The sequence below is a fragment of the Salvelinus sp. IW2-2015 genome, linkage group LG18 (assembly GCF_002910315.2).
Source record: "Salvelinus sp. IW2-2015 linkage group LG18, ASM291031v2, whole genome shotgun sequence".
Taxonomy (NCBI): Eukaryota; Metazoa; Chordata; class Actinopteri; order Salmoniformes; family Salmonidae; genus Salvelinus; species Salvelinus sp. IW2-2015.
The window spans coordinates 26,670,051-26,689,692 of NC_036858.1; the positions used below are offsets into that span (position 1 = coordinate 26,670,051).

Sequence of the window (19,642 nt, forward strand, 5' to 3'; positions counted from 1 at the left end):
AGACTACAGTAAATGCACTGAACACAAACATAGCTCAAGACTTGTAGTAGACTACAGTAAATGCACTGAACACACAAGACGGGGGATCAGCTTATTTTCTTCCAATAATAATTTTTATTGAGACCCTTTTACATTGAAAAGGGACTTTTGTCAATCGCTGAGCTTTATTCATCATTAAAACAATTCTGCCATTTACATTCAATACTTTGAGCAACCAAGATAATACATTTTCAAAAACGTGCAATACACCCTCAATGTTTCCAGGAAATGTTAATTCCTCGTCGCCTGCTATTAGCTGAAAATGGCACACAACTTTAAATGGTAAAAACATCAGTTCTAAAATCTAGAGTTCAGGTTTCTAACAGGGCTTCAGTGAGTAAAATAATGAATGGTGCATTAACTGACATTTAAATTAAGGCTTCTTTGTAAATTATATTGAATATATTCAATATGTCAGCCCTGCATTGCACACCCATCTACAGTATATACAGAATTAGGTTTACTAAAGAGTACATGCTTGGAAATCCTTATTTTAAATCAGGTTGAGGGTTATATAAATGTTTGGCCTTCCTGACCCTTTTCCTTTATAAGTGACATTTACAGGTATAATCAAATAATAGCATACAGATTTACACGCATTTTCAAGAAATTCGGCTGGTACAATGTCAAGAGATGAAGAGAGTGAAGTAAATAAAATGTAAATATACATAATGGCACGCAAATCCATATTCATTTGAAGATTTACAACTAACATGTGAACCCTAAAAGTGCTTCTTAAAACAGGAGACTGAAAATGTGTTTACTCACATCTGTCAAAAGTTCAGAAAGTGATTTAAAAATCAGCAAACGCACAATCAGAGTTGATGGGGAGAAACTAACAATTTAAAGAGCTGTATGTTCAGAAAATGTACATTATGTACCTATGCAATGTCCTGTGACAAACTAGGGTATTCAAATTACCTTTTAAGTCCGTTTAGGCTACATTAAGTAGTAAACAAAAACTTTATTTTTTAAAAGATATTCCCTATATAAAAGCATGAAAATTCAGTCCAAGTTTTGTTTCAACCACCTGTTGACATTTCATTTGTACATAACTTCAGCCAATAAAAACAACCCCCTCCCCTCACTACTTGTCTTTATAAATAACATTTGCTTCCTCATATATCTGAGAGTTAAGCTATTGTTCCTGATCTTCTCTGCTTTAACACAATCTCTCCAGATGATTAGATTACAATGCTAATTTCTTTATGTTCTCCTAATTGAAAGTCCACTAATTCTGACTTGCCTGACATGCCTGTGTTATTGATATGAGTGAGAGCCTGCTCACTGTGTCTGGTAGCCAGCCATGTTGAAGTTTCCCTGGTTGGGCATCACAGGACCGGTCTGAGGCTGGGACGGTGCCGGGGATCCAAACCCTCCAACCCAGGCTGGGGACTGGGACTGTCTGCTAGAGAGAAGACAACCACAACAAGGGTCACGGAATGATAGAGGCTGGTAAGTGAAAGCTTTGGGCTATAAAACACTGATTGCATTTGTCACCTTGAAAGGTTCTGTGCTGCTGCAGCCAGAATGGAGTCCCTGTGAACAAGATCTCATAGTTTAGTGTAGTTCTGGAGTCAAACCATTTCACCAGGTTCGCTATGACACTGGATATAGGCCTATGCTTGCAAATGTCAACCAGAAACTGTGGTTAAGGAGAATATTGCTGACAGAAAAGTAGTAATGGTGTTAAAATGTTAAATAGATACTTTTGAGGAAAGCAAACAGTCTTGAAAAAAATGTTCTGAATGTAACCAGCAATGTGAGCCTCTTTTGTGCAATCACACCAGGAAGCCTACAGTATAGTCTGAAAAAAGAACAGAACTCCCTAATGAACAAGTGCTGCAAACAACTGAACTGGTTTGGATACTAAGGAAATAATTCTCCTTTCAAGAGCATTTCACAATGTGCATGATCTGAGTAATTAGTTTATACTTACTCTACACCAAATCCTTGCTGATTCCAAGACTGTCCATAAGACACTCCATAAGAGGGCACTTGCCAACCATTTGCCATGTACTGTTGTCCATACTGCTGGGCCTGGGGGCTCCCATACATTTGGCTCCATTGTCCCCACTGACCCTGACCATACTCCATCTGTTTAAAGATACAATTGATCATAATACAATCATTTTCTGGGTGAGTAAAGAAAAATATATATATGCACTAGGAAATGTCAATATTTGAATTGAGCAGTGTCTCAATTAAAGATACTTGTGTCTACCTGTGGTACGCTTTTGGCAATGTCGGGGGATTCTTTGCCCCAGTAGCACTTCACTATGTGGCATTCGATGGACGTTCCATTTACAGAAACAATTGCATGGGCAGCACTTTCATGGGAGGAGAACCTGTCAGAAGAACACAAATGTCGACAAGAAACAGCGGTCAAGAAAAGTCATTCAGCACTGCAATCACAATGTAAAATAAAAATGTGCAACATGAGGAATTTAGTTTTTTATGGTTGACCGTGTTAAGTAATAAGTACCGTTTCAAGAATACCAATCATAGGAAAACACACTGTAATAACTCATGAATAAACAAACTATTTATAAAAAGAGTGTACATATTATTCATACATTTGTATTTTATTCATGAGCATTTATACCGTTTAAAACATGCTTAAAATAATTTATAAGGATATATAATAATAATATCCAAGTTATTATAAAGCATAACCAAAAAAGGATGTAATAAAACCATTTAACTACTTTCACAAATAAATCTGATTGGATTCTACAGTAGACATTATTATTGGGAGCTTTTGGTGTATTATTAGAAGATTTATTTTTGAGTCATGTACCGGTACTATCATCTACAGGCAGAATGAGGCAATACATAGTGTTGTACATAAACAAAATAGGGAATCTTTGCTCAGAACAAAACGGTACCTGATGAAAGAGTAACCTTTCTCTGGGAAAACTCTTATTTCCATGATTTGTCCAAAGGGCGAAAATGTCTGACGCATGAGATGCTCTGCAAGGAAAAAGATTTCAATTAAACAATCATCCACCTTTGTCTGCCAACCCAGTCTTTATTTCCCAAACTCTATTTGTTGCGAACATCTAACGATTGATTCTAAACAGTCTGAGTGTAACTTTTCATGTTTAACTTGCCTGATAGTCCGGACTGGATTCCTCCACAGTACACAGTGCAGTTCTGGGGACTGGATTGGTTCACTACATCTTCAAACCTCAGCTGCTTCGAGCCATCTGGTGTAAACATACAAAGGAGATAAATATGAACATTCAGCCTAATAACTCCCATTTCAACTCTATTAAATCAACACAGTCTTATCTCACTCATACTTACTGTCTTGCACATTCTTTGGGGCGGGTGGCTTGCGAGTTGCCCAGTTGGTCCTTATCTGGCGTCCCCCTAACCACTGTCCCCCCATGTGCACAATGGCATTCTCTGCATCCTGTTGTTTAAAACAGAAGACAACGTTTCCTCTCCAGATTCTACATTGTTCTATACATATTCTATAAACTATGTGCTATTATTATGTCATTTAAAACATGTTTTGTATACTAAATGGATGGATAAGAATATATATTCAACAGGAATAATTAACTATCAAATAAACTACAACTTGTACTTAAGTTACAAAACTACCAACATAGAACACAAAATGTGCATTTACAGTGTACTTATTTATAAAACTTTAAAATTGTCTAAAGATCTAATCTACTGAAAATAGAAAATAGTAAACAGAAATAGAAATAACCTTCATCTTGTGTTCCTGCACCGGAGCCTTACCAGTTTGTTATAGAAGGACACAAATCCATACCCCTTAGATTTCCCTGTAGTCATGTCCTTCACAACACGAGCATCCCTGGAAGGACACAAGACAATAGCATCAGACCATTGCACCACTGTATAACATGCATAAATTAAAAGGAACCACACACACACACTGAACTTCGAATCGACTACATTGCCCCCTAAAATCCCAATAAATATCTTAAAGGTGCTACACAGGATTTGTTTTAATTTTTGCATTGTAATTTCAGAAAAGGTCCATAATATATCTGCATTAACAGTGTAATGATAGTGTTTTACAGTATTACTTACTGTACCTGCCAGTGTTGTGATTGGCTGTGATATCGGTCTATTGATTTCTCCTGCCAGAGCAGCGTCTGTCGTCAAAATGGGAAAGCTGTTCTGACTTTGTGGCATTGTTATCTAGTGGAAATCGCTATGTCATCTCCTGGTTGCTAAAGTTCTACACTGTTCACTCAACTTCAGTTTATGTGAGAAAACAAGCACTGAATAGGGAATCATTTTACAATCTAAATTGCTGTGAAATATATTTTCATTAACAATAAATACCGTTTTTACAGCTGTTTGAAGCTGAAACCGGTTCGGTTTTAGTCCACCAGCTTCAAACAGCAGAAGAAAAAAAATAACATTTTGTTATTGAAAAGATAAATACACAGTGCTTTAGATGGTACAATGATTCCCTACACTATTCAGTGCTAGTTTTCTCACTTAAACTCAAATTTTGCGAACAGTGTAGAATTTTTGCAACCAGGAAATGACAGAGCGATTACCAATAGATAACACAGCCACAAAGTCAGAACAGCTTTCCCATTTTGACAACAGATGATGTCGCTCTGGCGGGAGAAATCAATAGGCGAATATCACAGCATATCAGGTCACCGTTGGGTCGGTAATACTGTGAAACACTATCATTCCACTATTAGCGGCAGACATATTATGGACATTTTCTGAAATTACATTACAAAATTCAAGCACCTTTAACTACCTTAAAAACCCTAAACTGATTACTGATAAAAGGCAGCATTTGAAAACAAAAACAAGTACAAAGAAATGCAACATACACTGATAGTTTTAACTGCTTCTTTCTCCAGATTCATTTTCAGTTAAGGGTTCCCTGTCAAACAGTGCACCAATTATAATCCACAACACTTATGGACTACCATGCATTCCTAATATCTGCTGATGGTGTTCATCCTACCAATATAAATATATATAAATATCAAAGAGAAAAAAGGAATTAAATGGCATACATGGCCTGTTAACAGATTTCTTTATTTTTCCTGGTAAATTCTTTACCACCATTATGGAGTTTGGGGAGCTGCAAATTTGAAAACATTTTCAGATTTTTAGGAAAGGAGCAAAAACTATCAACATTAACAAACCAGAATCAGTTTTACACAAATCTTAAGTATATGTATTGAATATTGGAGTTTGTTATACTAAACTAGGTCATGTTAATACAAAAACACAAAAAGGTATAGAATAAATAGATATGAGAAAAACGTCTACATCTGAGTTTCCAGTGTGCACAGTTCCTTGCTGTTAGACTTCAAGCTCCTGTCCAATCCTATGAGCATTTCTGTAAAATAACCAGAATGCTATTACTTAACTGAGACTCACAACTACTGAAAGGCTGAATGCTTTTCAGGGTTACACATACAAAGCTTGACCTGCAATCTTATATTTGACATCCCAAACTACTTACCATTTCCTACATTTATCAAAAAAGCATGAGGGGAAAATAGAAAGCTGACATTCAATGTTGGCTGTGAAATTAGTGTGGTTTTAGATATAGACTGAAAGTAAATAATTATGAATTACAATTGAAAATACTTTGTCACTTGTTCTGTCATCCTGCTTTTCACAAATGATCAAAACAGGGATAGAGACGTATGTATCAAGACTGGGTGTGATGTGCTTTAAAAAGTAATTTCAACCAATAGTCAAAGGAATTACATCTACAGTATACAACACATTCGGAAAGTATTCAGACCCCTTGACTTTTTCTAAATGTTCTTACGTTACAGCCTTATTCTATAATGGATTAAAGAAAAATGACAAAGCGAAAACAAGATTAGAAACTTTTGCAAATGTATTACAAATAAAACACAGAAATATCTTATTTACATAAGTATTCAGACCCTTTGCTATTAGACTCGAAATTGAGCTCAGGTACATCCTGTTTCCATTGATCATCCTTGAGATGTTTCTTCAACTTGGAGTCCACCTGTGGTAAATTCTATTGATTGGACAAGATTCGGAAAGGCACACACCTGTCTATAATAAGATCCAACAGCTGACAGTGCATGTCAGAGCAAAAATCACCCCAAGGGGTCGAAGGGATTGTCCGTATAACTCCGAGACAGAATTGTGTCGTGGCACAGATCTGGGGAAGGGTACCAAATCATTTCTGCAACATTGAAAGTCCCCAAGAACCCTGTGGCCTACATCATTCTTAAATGGAAGAAGTTTGAAACCACCAAGACTCTTCCTAGAGCTGGCCGCCACTCCTCTGTAAAAGGCACATGATAACTCACTTGGAGTATACCAAAAGGCACCTAAAGGACTCTCAGACCATGAGAAACAAGATTCTCTGGTCTCATGAGATTGAACTTTTTGCCCTGAATGCCAAGTGTCATGTCTGGAGGAAACCTGGCACGATCCCTACGGTAAAGCATGGTGGTGGCAGCATCATGATGTGGGGATTTTGTTCAGCAGCAGGGACTGGGAGACTAGTCAGGATCGAGGGAAAGATGAACGGAGCAAATTACAGAGAAATCCTTGATGAAAACCTGCTCCAGAGCGCTCGGGACATCAGACTGGGGAGAAGGTTGACCTTCCAACAGGTCAGCGACGCTAAGCACACAGCCAAGACAACGCAGGAGTAGCTTAGGGACAAAGTCTCTGAATTTCCTTGAGTAGCCCAGCCAGAGCCAGGACTTGAACTCGATCGAACATCTCTAGAGACCTGAAAATAGCTGTGCAGCAACTCTCCAAATCCAACCTGACAGAGGATCTGCACAGAAGAATGGAAGAAACTCCCCAAATACAGTTGTGCCAAGCTTGTAGCGTCATACCCAAGAAGACTCAAGGCTGTAATCGCTGCCAAAAGTGCCTCAGAGTACTAGGTAAAGGAATGCTTAAGTAAATGTGATATATTTCTGTTATTTTATTTAATGAATTTGCTCAAATTTAAAAAATAACTGTTTTTGCTTTGTCATTGTGAGGTATTGTGTGTGTATATTGATGAGGGGGAAAAAACTATTTAATAGATTTTAAAATAAGGCTGTAACGTAACAAAATGTAGAAAAAGTCAAGGGGTCTGAATACTTTCCGAATGCACTGTATATACTGTATATGGTTACACATCTATTCTGTTCATGGACCGCTTACAAACACATGTATTATGAGAAGAACTCTAAAGTTACTCGAATGATTCGACAAAATAACAGAGAAAAACTATTTCCAGGGGATGTCAAATCTGGAAACAACATACATCATCCGACAAGCTTAAAACACAAAGCAACTTACGAGATTTTCCCAAAAGGGGCAAATGCAGCTTTGATATCCTCAGTGGTGATCTCAGGGCTCAGGTCTCCAACAAATACATGGAAGTGATCTGAAATGATCAAGACAGAATAACTATTATTCTCTAATGTAGCTACTGGGTGGCAGGTAGCCTAGCAGTTAGAGCGGTGGGCCAGTAACTGAAAGGTCGCTGGTTCGAATACCCAAGTAGACAACGTCAAAAATCTGTTGATGTATCCTTGAACAAGGCATTTAAAGCGTTACGTGCGTGTCCATATATTTATATATTCTTAATTCCATTCATTTACTTAGATGTGTGTATTGGGTATATGTTATGTATTTGTTAGATATTACTTGTTAAGATATTACTGCACTGTCGGAGCTAGAAGCACAAGCATTTCGCTACACCCACTAAACACGTATGTGACCGTACTACTAAATTTCACTGCACTTATCCGGTGTATGTGACAATAAATCTTAAAGATTTTTTTACTGAGAAAAAATAAACAAAGATAGCTCAGATGTGCGAGTGCCTTTAGAAATGTTTTTATTATTTTTTACTGCCTTTGTAGTAAAAGATGAAAAGGTTCAAATGTAAACACTTACTAGATGTGTCTTTCTTCTGGCTACTTGGAGTGGTTGCCCAATTTACTTTGACCTCCTGAAGAAAAAACAGTTCACAGAACAATGAAACGTAAGTGGAGCAAAGACATTCATTCCATGTCCCTTAAAGCAACTGTGAAAGGTTTACAACTAGGGTTGAAAATTATTCCGGTATTTTACAGATGTTTCATCCTGAGAATAAATCACTTTTCTCCCAGGTGACCCGGTGTTTCCCGCCAAAACCGGAAGTGTCATTCAAAAGCATTATAAGGCATATAAATATGTCTGGATTTGATTAGAGCTTTGATCAGCAAGAACATTCTAACCTGATGCTACCTGAGCCTGATGAGCCATATATTAAATACATTTTATGATCCCTACATTAACGATATTTAATGAGCCCAAGCCCAAAAATTGACAAATTATTGTGCAGTTTTCCAATATATACAGTTGAAGTCGGAAGTTTACATACACCTTAGCCAAATACATTTAAACTCAGTTTTTCACAATTCCTGACATTAAATCCTAGTAAAAATCGCCGTCGTAGGTTAGTTAAAATAAAGTGGTGATCCTAAAGATGTTGAAAACGTCAGAATAATAGTAGAGAGAATGATTTATTTCAGCTTAATTTCTTTCATCACAATTCCCAGTGAGTCAGAAGTTTACATACACTCAATTAGTATTTGGTAGCATTGCCTTTAAAATGTTTATCTTTGGGTCAAACGTTTCGGGTAGCCTTCCACAAGCTTCCCACAATAAGTTGGGGTGAATTTTGGCCCATTCCTCCTGACCGAGCTGTTGTAACTGAGTCAGGTTTGTAGGCCTCCTTGCTCGCACACGCTTTTTCAGTCTGCCCACAAATTTTCTATAGGATTGAGGTCCGGGCTTAGTGATGGCCACTCCAATACCTTGACTTTGTTGTTCCTTAAGCCATTTTGTCACAACTTTGGAAGTATGCTTGGGGTCATTGTCCATTTGGAAGACCCATTTGCGACCAAGCTTTAATTTCCTGACTGATGTCTTGAGATGTTGCTTCAATATATCCACATAATTTTCCTGCCTCATGATTCTATCCATTTTATGAAGCGCACCAGTCCCTCCTGCAGCAAAGCACCCCCACAACATGACGCTGCCACCCATGTGCTTCACGGTTGGGATGGTGTTCTTCGGCTTTCAAGCCTCCCCCTTTTTCCTCCAAACATAACAATGGTCATTATGGCAAACAGTTCTATTTTTGTTCATCAGAGCAGAGGACATTTCTCCAAAAAGTACGATCTTTGTCCCCATGTGTCAGTTGCAAACCGTAGTCTGGCTTTTTTATTGGCAGTTTTGGAGCAGTGGCTTCTTCCTTGCTGAGCGGCCTTTCAGGTTATGTCGAAATAAGACTTGTTTTACTGTGGGATATAGATACTTTTTGTACCGGTTTCCTCCAGTATCTTCACAAGGTCCTTTGCTGTTGTTCTGGGATTGATTTGCACTTTTCGCACCAAAGTACATTCATCTCTAGGCGACAGAACGCGTCTCCTTCTTGAGCGGTGTGACGGCTGCGAGGTCCCATGGTATTTATACTTGCATACTATTGTTTGTACAGATGAACGTGGTACCTTCAGGCGTTTGGAAATTGCTCCCAAGGATGAACCAGACTTGTGGAGGTTTACCATTTTGGGCTGATTTCTTTTGATTTTCCCATGATGTCAAGCAAAGAGGCACTGAGTTTGAAGGTAGGCCTTGAAATACATCCACAGGTACACTCCAATTGACTCAGATGATGTCAAAGCCTATCAGAAGCTTCTAAAGCCATGACATCAATTTCTGGACATTTCCAAGCTGTTTAAAGGCACAGTAAACTTAGTGTATGTAAACTTCTGACCCACTGGAATTGTGATAAAGTGAATATAAGTGAAATAATCTGTCTGTAAACAATTGTTGGAAAAATTACTTGTCCTAAACAACTTTCCCAAACTATAGTTTGTTAACAAGAATTTGCGAGTGGTTGAAAAACTAGTTTTAATGACTCCAACCTAAGTGTATGTAAACTTCCGACTTCAACTATACATGATATAGGCTACTACACATTACGCCACGACAGAAAAACAAAAAGCCCATAGACGTCGTTAGCTATATGCTCTCGTGTAAATAAATTAAACTAGCTCCAGTAGGCTAATCTTTTTGAGTGTGAAACTGTATTACTGTACCTTATTGTATTATATGGACTGAAATTATGGACCTCGTTCAAACCATGATAAAGCAGAAGAAAACATATGATCTGGTGCAGCATAGGTATATAGATTTCCGTTATTTTTTATTTTATTAGTAGGGCCTATTTTTGATATGTTAGTAGGCTGACGCATATACAGTTGCATTCGGAAAGTTATTCAGACACCTTGACTTTTTCCACATTTTGTTATGTTACAGCCGTATAACATTTATTCAATTGTTTTTTTTTGCCTCAATCTACACACATAACCTGTTTTTGCTTTGTCATTATGGGGTATTTAGAAATGTTTGCAAATGTGTGTGATATATATATATATATATATATATATTATATATATATATATATATATATATAAAAAAAGCTGATATCACATTAACATAAGAATTCAGACTTTACTCAGTACTTTGTTAAATCACCTTTGGCGGCAACTACGGTCTCGAGTCTTCATGAGTGTGACGCTACAAGCATGGCACGCCTGTATTTGGAGAGTTTCTCCCATTCTTCTCTGTAGATCCTCTCAAGCTCTGTCAGGTTGGATGGGGAGCGTTGCTGCACAGCTATTTTCAAGCCTCTCCAGAGATGTTCGATCAGGTTCAAGTCCTAGCTCTGGCTGGGCCACTCAAGGACATTCAGAGACTTGTCCCAAAGCTACTCCTGCGTTGTCTTCGCTGTATGCTTAGTGTCGTTGTCATTTTGGAAGGTGAACCTTCGCCCCAGTCTGGCACTCTGGAGCAGGTTTTCATCAAAGATCTCTCTACACTTTTCTCTATTCATCTTTGCCTCGATACTGACTAGTTTCCCAGCCCCTGCCGCTGAAAAACATGCCCCCAGCATGATGCAGCCACCACCATGCTTCCCCGTAGGGATGGTGTCAGGTTTCCTCCAAACGTGACGCTTGGCATTCAGGCCAAAGAGTTCAATCTTGGTTTCATCAGACAAGAGAATCTTGTTTCTCATGGTCTGAGTCATTAGGTGCCTTTTGGCAAACTCCAAGCAGGCTGTCATGTGCCTTTTACTGAGGAGTGGCTTCGTCTGGCTTCACTCTACAAAATGGCCTGATTGGTGGATTGCTGCAGAGATGGTTGTCCTTCTGGAAGGTTCTCCCATCTCCACAGAGGAACTCTGGATCTCTGTCAGAGTGACCATCGGGTTCTTGGTCACCTCCTTGACCAAGGCCCTTCTCCCCCGATTGCTCAGTTTGCCCGTGTTGCTAGCTCTAGGAAGAGTCTTGGTGGTTCCATACTTCTTCCATTTAAGAATGATGGAGGCCACTGTGTTCTTGGTGACCTTCAATGCTGCAGAAATGTTTTGGTACCCTTCCCCAGATCTGTGCCTTGACACAAACCTGTCTCGGAGCTCTACGGACAATTCCTTCAACCTCATGGCTTGGTTTTTGCTCTGACATGCACTGTCAACTGTGGGACCTTATATAGACAGGTGTTTGCATTTCCAAATCTTGTCCAATCAATTGAATTTACCACAGGTAGACTCCAATCAAGTAGTAGAAACATCTCAAGGATGATCAATGGAAACAGGATGCACCAGAGCTCAACTTTGAGTCTCATAGCAAAGGGTCTGAATACTTATTTACATAAGGTATTCAGTTTTTATTTTATACTCTAGCAAAAATGTCTAAAAATCTGCTTTCGCTTCGTCATCATGGGGTATTGTGTGTAGATTGCTGAGGAAATTGTTTTATTTAATCCATTTTAGAATAAGGCTGGAACGTAACAAAATGTGGAAAAAGGGGGTCTGAATACTTTCCGAATGCACTCTATATACCTTTCATAATATTTCCCCTAATGTTATTAGCCTACTTCCTCAAACTCTCTATTGTTGCTTCATTCCTTCCTCGCTTTCAAAAGTTAAATTAAATAAGTTTTGTTGTCCTTGTCTTCATCCTGCTAATGACATCCTTGAATAATATAGGTCTAGAATTAGATGCAGAAGGCTTTCACTTCTCTTCAAGAATGCTCATGGGTATGAATAAATAATTGCTATAGCCTATCGCCATTGCGTGTTCAGTCTTCTTTCAAACTACCCGTGAGTTCTATTGGCTGCTGTATTTAACATTCAGGAAAAAAAGAGCCTGTGTCCCTCTTCAAATAGTCTATTGGTATAAAAAAAATGCTCAAAAGAAGTATGTCCAGCAAGCTATTCTAGTCTAGCTTTTCCTGCATGGGACTACAAGAGCAAAGGAGCGTTTTTAAGGAGAGGCCAGCGGAGCACAGGTCTCTTGCACAATACGCGCACACACAGAGGTTATAAGTTAAAAGCTTATTATGCACAACCCATCATTAATTATAATGATACTGCATTGAATTTATTACCTGAAAGAGGTAGGCTAGGACATCTATATATAGGGCTATATATCAATCTAGAACAGGATTATCTATTTGGATGCAATTTGAATGGAGTTGATAGAGGGAGAGAAAGACTGCGAGAAGATTGCTTGCACGTGCACTAATTTATAGCAACGACATTCGAGTGACAGGCTGTTTAAAAACTCTGCAGCTGAAATAAAATGTTTTTTATTTTCACAATTAAAAAAACAAGGTGACCAACAAAAGCCAGATAGAGATGGGTAAATTAGACGCGCACACAAATGTAGGCCTACCTGTCACAAGAACAAAAGTTACCATGATGAACTGATACGTCTACATGCAATCTCGATTTAGACACGGCATGTAATTTAACAGTTCCATTTCACGCCATCCTGTTCATATAAATAATCTACCGGTTTCTTGCAGTTATTTATCTCGGGGAAAGGGGAGTAGTGTTGTGCGGTAAATCCCGGTAAATTCCAGTAACTGGGTTCCTGCCATTCAACCCTAGTTATAACCAGCACTTAGCAAGAAAACCGCATCCACACAGAGTACTACATTTGAATGGAAAAATTACCTTTCCCAATATCTTCCTCCCGTTCATGGCTGCTAGGGCAGCAGCAGCATCTCTATGTTCAAAGAACTCCACAAAGCAATACGGGTCATTGCTTGATTGCTGCAAAACAGAAAATCCGACAGAAGAGTTCATCCTCCTGCTATCGGGTTGCTGAGGAAAAAGAAGTTGGGAGAGTATATTATTGCCAAACATATAACATTATTTGGAATACAACTGCAAGAACTGAGTAACCATGTTACTCTACTGGGGGGATTACCATGTATCATCAACACTGTGTTGCAATATGTAACATTGTTTTAAAGGCTGGGATTCAATAACCCTAACTTTCCTCTTTGGTACAAAGGGTAACCTAAAGGCTGTTTTATACATTTTTTAAAAATAAGCAATTTGATCTGATTGCATTCATTGCACAATATCTAGATATAACCCACTATAATAGTAGAGGACTCAGTTACCATTTTGGAGGCATTTGAAAAAGGCCTAATCATACATTTACTATAAGGGGAGAGAAAAGTAGCCGAAACAGAAAACACCCCATTTAGACTAGTAAATATCCCCTGATATATCTGACTAAACAAGACATTCAGGACAAAAAAAAGAGATCAAACCAAAGACATCTAGTCATCTAGTTCATATGGATGGTAGCCTATACCGTCTCACCCAGCTACGCTGGAGATGTCGAGAAACTCGAGGAAAGGTCCACTAAAGGCCATTACATCAGCATCCCATGGTAGACCATGTTTACCCTTCTCCCCCTGTAACTATGGTAAGTGACAGGAGGAGGATATTATAAAGGTTTACTCCCAAGTTAGGGGAGGTGCTGAATCCGATCCCTTTTGGGTGACGATGAAATTATTTAAAGATACATTTTAGGTTCTGCAAAGATCTAGGCTAAATGCTTTATGAAAGAGTAGGCCTAACCTAATTACAAATGACATTTTCTCTACTTGATGTGTCAATGATCATAGATACAATTTGATCTGAAGCCATTCTTGTGATTATGCTATTGTAAATGTTTTGTAGGCTTATGTAGCCAAATTGTATCTATGATCATACATTATCCATTCATGTTTTTTGTATGCTATTTTAATATATGAGAATTAACCAATGATATCAGGCCACACCTGGCCATGATTAGACACCTGTGTGACCACTTCTTTTGACGCTATATAAATGAGTCATCCTGCAGTGTTTGTCATTATACCCTGATGAAGACCGCTTGTCTGTCGAAACGTTGGACATAAATATTTTTGCATCTGAGCTCCTAGAGTGTGTGGCTCTCCTTTATTTTTTTAAGTGTTCCACTCCGCTAGCCAGCACCTCGCCTAAATAGGTGTGCGTTTCTTTCGCCTCTAGATTATGGTGTGTTTATCAACATGATGGAAATGTAAATCAGTTTTAAGTGAAAAATAAGACCAACAAAGGCAACATAAAAAATGTATGGAAAATGGGACATAATTATGTAAAAAACTGGTATGTTCCATAACCACGTTTCCATCCACTGTATTTATGAGAGTAAAATCATACCATTGAAACCATAATTGACGTAAATGTGGAGTCACGTGATGATATGGTCTGTGGTCCTCCCACTACGACTCGGGAAACCATGCAATTTATTAGGCTAGTGATGAAATAAGTTACGATGAACTTCATAGGCTGGTGAAAGTGCACGCTGATGAGCTTGATGCTCCTTTCCAAGGTTCTTATTCTGGTGACATCATGATTGATGCTTGACTGCCATTTGACAAATAAAAAATATTCTCACTCTTACATGCTGACCACACAATGGGCTGCAAAATAAATGTACACATACATGTTATTCAATCATTGCACCCTCACTGCTCGCTAACAAGCGTCTGCGTAGCCAGGCGCTAAAATAGAACTTGGTTCTATTTGTGACGCATGATGCGCTGCAAGTCCCGCCTCTCCCATCTCCTCATTGGTTTTTAGGAGCATATACCCACGTAGGTGATTGAAAGATGAACTGAGGTCCACACCCCAGTCCAGTTGGCAGTGGTAATGCACCTTAAAGTTGGTTGCCAACCGCCATATAAAGTCCAAAGAAGAAGTCTGAAGGAGGAGAGATTACTAGAAACAAACTTTGACCCTTTTATCTGTGGATTAATTGTCGTGGTAGAGGACCTTGTGCATTTCAGGGAAAATAAAACAACCCAATGTTTATATCCCAGGACAAATTAGCTAGCAACAGCAAGCTAGCTAGCTAAATGTTTAATGCTTTTCGACCTGTCCCCAAATTAATATAGTTGGTTCAGAGTTTGTTTTGATATTTCAACCTCCGTGTCCTGAACGCTTCTGGTGTGGGTGGACAAAATCAACATGCGGACGCACACAAGCGAGCGGTCTGGTCAGCATGTTATCCATAATAATCTCATGTAGACTAGCCTACCCGCACTGTATCTGCGAGCTGTGGGCTAGAGTGCATGTGCCAAGACCAGAGCAGACACATTTGCTATTTAACGCAACAGTTTTTGTCACAAAACTATCGGTAGTTGAAAATGCAATGGAAACACATTGAACTTTAGATTTTATTCAGTACATGAAAACTTAAGCGAAAAAGGACATTGTGTGAACTACGTCATCACGCACTGATTTTTCTCCGCAATGACTCCATTTGGTGGAAACACACCACTGGTGTGAAAATGCATATATTTTCTTTATGCAGATTTTTTGCGTATTTGCATGAATATCTGTCACCAATTGGATGGAAACCTAGCTAATGACAGTTGTTACAGTCAAAGGTTAACCATAGTAGGTACCCTGTATACTGACTTGAATTCCTAGACCTAGTACATAATCCATTAAACTAATTGTCTCCATAAATCATCAAAGTTAATAGAGCAGAATACATCTTACCTCAGTTATCATTTTACAACTTTTGCAAGGTCCAATTTGGGTGAACAGCTGAAGAATCAAAATTTCTGTTACATCTCTGGACAGGTTACCAACATACCTAGGGAAAAAGATGGGGTAAATTAGTGATCTTAGAAGGTTGGAAGCTGATGATTTAAGGATAGGCTACACTATGGAAGTTTAGTTGCTTAAAATGTTGGCTTGAATGTAATTTATGGAATAATATCTCATGAATCTTTAGTTTTAGGCACACAAATCTGCCTTTGTTAATGGTTGTGGGAAGGCATGGCCCTGCCTGTACAATGAGGACATATCTGGAAAAACATTCTGTCCATTTAGGGGACTTTCAGCTCTAGGCCTAGGAGACCCCTTTTAGCAATAGAGCACCCCCAAAGGCAAAAGGTCTGAATATGCATTTTAAAGTTTAGCCTATAGGTCTGTATAGCCTCTAGATCTGACAAAATGTAGATTGAAAGAGTTATTTCAAATGTTATCAGTCACATGCTATGTAAACAACAGGTGTAGACTAACAGTGTAATGCTTATGGACCCTTCCCAACAATGTAGAGACAAAAATTAGAAATAATAGATCAAAAATAACACGAGGAATAAATACACAATAAGTAACGATAACGTGGCTATATACACACAGAGTACCATTACCGAGTCAATGTGCAGAGGTACGAAGTAGTTGAGGTAGATTTGTACATATAGGTAGTGATAAAGTGACTAGGCAACTGAATAGATAATAAACAGTAACAGCAGTGTATGTGATGGGTTAATGCAGGTAGTTAAATAGTTAACCAATAGCTCCCCGTACGAACTATTTAGCAGTCTTATGGCTTGGGGGTAGAAGCAGTTTAGGGTCCTGTTAGGCCCCGACTTGTTGCATCGGTACCGCTTGCCGTGCGGTAGCAGAGAGAACAGTCTATGACTTGGGTGGCTGGACTCTGAACATTTTTAGTGCCTTCCTCTGACACCGCCTGGTATAGAGGTCCTGGATGAAAGGGAGCTTGGCCTCAGTGATGTACTGGGCCGTACGCACTACCCTCTGTAGCAATTTGCGGTCAGATGGAAAGCAGTTGCCATATCAAGCGGTGATGCAGCCAGTCAACATGCTCTCAATGGTGCAGCTGTAGAACTTTTTGAGGATCTGAGGGCCCATGCCAAATCTTTTCAGCCTCCTGAGGAGGAGGACACGGCGTTGTCGTGCCCTCTTCACAACTGTGTTGGTGTGTGTGTACCATGATTATTCCTTAGTGATGTGGACACTGAGGAACTCTAACTGCTCCACTACAGCCCAGTCGATGTGGATGGGGGAGTGCTCTGCCCTCTGTAGCGCACGATCAGTTCCTTTGTCTTGCTGACGTTGAGGGAGAGGTTGTTGGAACCACACTGCCAGGTTTCTGACCTCATCCCTGTAAGCCATCTCATTGTTGTCGGTGATCAGGCCTAGCACCGTTGTGTCATCTGGTGTTGGAGTAGTGGCGGTCAGTGTTAGGTAACACTGTAAATGATAGGAATTAGTGGTTTTGGGTGGATTTTTCCTTTAACATCCACTTCATCAGACCACGTCATTGGTACTTCCTGTTTTAGTTTTTGCTTGTAAGCAGGAATCAGGAGGATGAAGTTATGGTCAGATTTGCCAAATGCAGGGCGAGGGACTGAGGGTGAGCTTTGTATGTGGAATAAAGATGATCTAGAGTTTTTTTCACCTTAGTTGCACAGGTGACATGCTGGTAGAAATGAGGTAAAACGGATTTCAGTTGTCCTGCATTAAAGTCACCGACCACTAGGAGTGCCGCCTCTGGGTGAACATTTTCTTGTTTTCTTATGGTTATGGCCATATAGAGTCCCACAGTGGAGGTGTCATAATACCCTTAAAACCTAGTGGTCAAACAGGGAAATGGTTCCAATCGTTTGCCCACCATACATTTTTCCCATAGGGTATTTTAGAAACACTTAAAATAAGGGCTGCGTTTCAAGTAGGCTCACCCTACTTAAATCTCTCTCGGACAAGGTGAGTTTTATCAATATATTCGGCTCTATTTACTCTCAGATTCGAAAATTCTAATAAGCATCAAAGTAGACATCATGCAAAACCTGCACATCATCTCTAGCTGACACAATTGAAAACTTGCATAAGACAGTTCACAGAATTTTCTATTTAAATTAATGTAGCCAATTTATTAATTACTACATTTAGCTAACATTAGATAGTTAATCCAGAGATTCTTACCATTGCCTCAATTTGGCAGTCTCGTTCAGATCATCATGGCATTTGTAGTTCTTTATGATAGTCACATTAGCATTTCCTTTTTATTTTTGAAGGGGGGGGGGGGGGGGGGGGAACTACAGGCGAATATATTGATAAGTCACCTTGTTCTGGATAGGTTTACATGATTATCAAAACGTCACGCCAGGGTAAGCCTACATGAAACACAGCCCTCTGCCTCGTTTGAGCAAGTTTGTACGGAATGGGGTTAGTCAACAGTAAATACACCAGCGTTGATAAAAATAATTAGTTGGTCGCGGGGAGATTTACATACATTAGCTTTGCTTTCAATTGTATTAGGTTGGACAAAAACAGTCCATGGGAAGCCAGAAGTTAAATACAATTCCATTAATTTACTGCACTGGTGGTCAGGACGGTTGATCATTATAACGGGGGAATTTGAGAAATATTTAAAGGATCGTATTATTAAAACAGATTGAAACGTGAGTCTGTTGGAGACCCACTTCGTCTGTTTACCTCATGTCAAAATAAAAGTCCACCGCAAATGATTCACTTATTGTCCACATATTGCGTACGTGCAGGACTTTTATTTTGAAATTTTTAAAAGCACCTCGCTGACAGCTAACGTTATCCAAAGCCAGCCAAGCTGAGGAACGTTCAACTCCGTTCTCGATATAAGAACGAAGTTGAGCGTGCCGACCTCAGCTTAGACCAGCCATGATTGGGACATTTCAACATGAAGATAGCTAGCTAAGAAGATACCAATAGCTTGCTAGCTAAGTAGTTCTAACCAGCTGATGTGTCATGCAATATATTATTGCATAAGTTCATGTATATAGTTTGGTCAGCCTACTTGATAGTTTTGTAGCCTTTGTTTCACTTGGAGAGAAACAGTATGCTGATGAGTGAGAGGTTGAAATGAGGAAGCTGTTGAGGTCGATAGCTAACTAACATTAGCAAGCTAACTTGGCAACGTCGTGACTGTTGTGTTGACTACTTACAGGGTTTTGGGGTGGCTTTCGTCTTCCATGTTCAGAAATCGATTGGCATAAATGTCGACTAACTAACTGGGTGTGCTGAATTAAATAAGAAGAGGCCCTAAATCAATTTATTTCTACGGTATCTAAGCTAGCTAGCTAAGAGAAAGAAAATGGCGCAAACCGTAGAGCCAGGAAGCTGACTGATGCACATGCGCATGTCGCCTACAGAGGGACGGAGTGAAAAATAAGTTGAGTCAGCACTAGAATAAAACAAGGCAACAGTAAACACTCACAAATGATGCAGCGCCCGAATGAGGCAGCGGGAACATAGTTAAAAATAGTAGCATACACTGCAAATTGACCGCAAGAATCCCAAAAACAGAACCGTTTCATACCTTACAGTGGGATACGATCACATAAACCTCTATTTATGTATGGGAATACCTGGGAACAGATTTTCCAAATTAAAACTACTTTGAGCTCATTT

The 19,642-nt window shown here is 39.2% G+C and overlaps 1 protein-coding gene across 4 annotated transcripts; it reads right to left on the reverse strand.

Moving 5' to 3' along the window:
• Nucleotides 1–91: 91 nt before the first annotated feature.
• LOC111977901 (nucleolysin TIAR) lies at nucleotides 92–19,383 on the reverse strand. 4 transcript variants are annotated; one of them, XM_024007677.2, is made up of 13 exons: nucleotides 19,177–19,383; nucleotides 15,944–16,040; nucleotides 13,070–13,219; nucleotides 7,954–8,008; nucleotides 7,351–7,438; nucleotides 3,796–3,871; nucleotides 3,349–3,457; nucleotides 3,153–3,248; nucleotides 2,928–3,012; nucleotides 2,264–2,387; nucleotides 1,979–2,136; nucleotides 1,540–1,578; nucleotides 92–1,447 (listed from the first exon to the last, which is right to left on the reverse strand). In XM_024007677.2, exons 1-13 carry the CDS (start codon nucleotides 19,203–19,205, stop codon nucleotides 1,324–1,326), a joined length of 1,230 nt encoding a protein of 409 aa, XP_023863445.1. In that variant the 5' UTR covers nucleotides 19,206–19,383; the 3' UTR covers nucleotides 92–1,323. The 4 variants fall into 4 exon arrangements, with proteins under 4 accessions (XP_023863445.1, XP_023863446.1, XP_023863447.1 ...); XM_024007678.2 differs by having other exon boundaries at nucleotides 92–1,444; nucleotides 19,177–19,382; XM_024007679.1 differs by lacking the exons at nucleotides 7,351–7,438; nucleotides 7,954–8,008; nucleotides 13,070–13,219; nucleotides 15,944–16,040; nucleotides 19,177–19,383 and adding an exon at nucleotides 5,070–5,143.
• Between the last annotated feature and the right edge of the window lie 259 nt (nucleotides 19,384–19,642).

Excerpts from the sequence above, each read along its gene's own strand:
- LOC111977901 (XM_024007677.2), bottom strand. The coding sequence starts at position 19,205 with ATGGAAGACGAAAGCCACCCCAAAACCCT. Across the intron at positions 13,220-15,943 it reads GTTGTAAAATGATAACTGAG|CAACCCGATAGCAGGAGGAT; the intron begins GTAAGATGTATT and ends CTTTTTCCTCAG. Across the intron at positions 3,013-3,152 it reads AATCCAGTCCGGACTATCAG|AGCATCTCATGCGTCAGACA; the intron begins GCAAGTTAAACA and ends TTTTCCTTGCAG.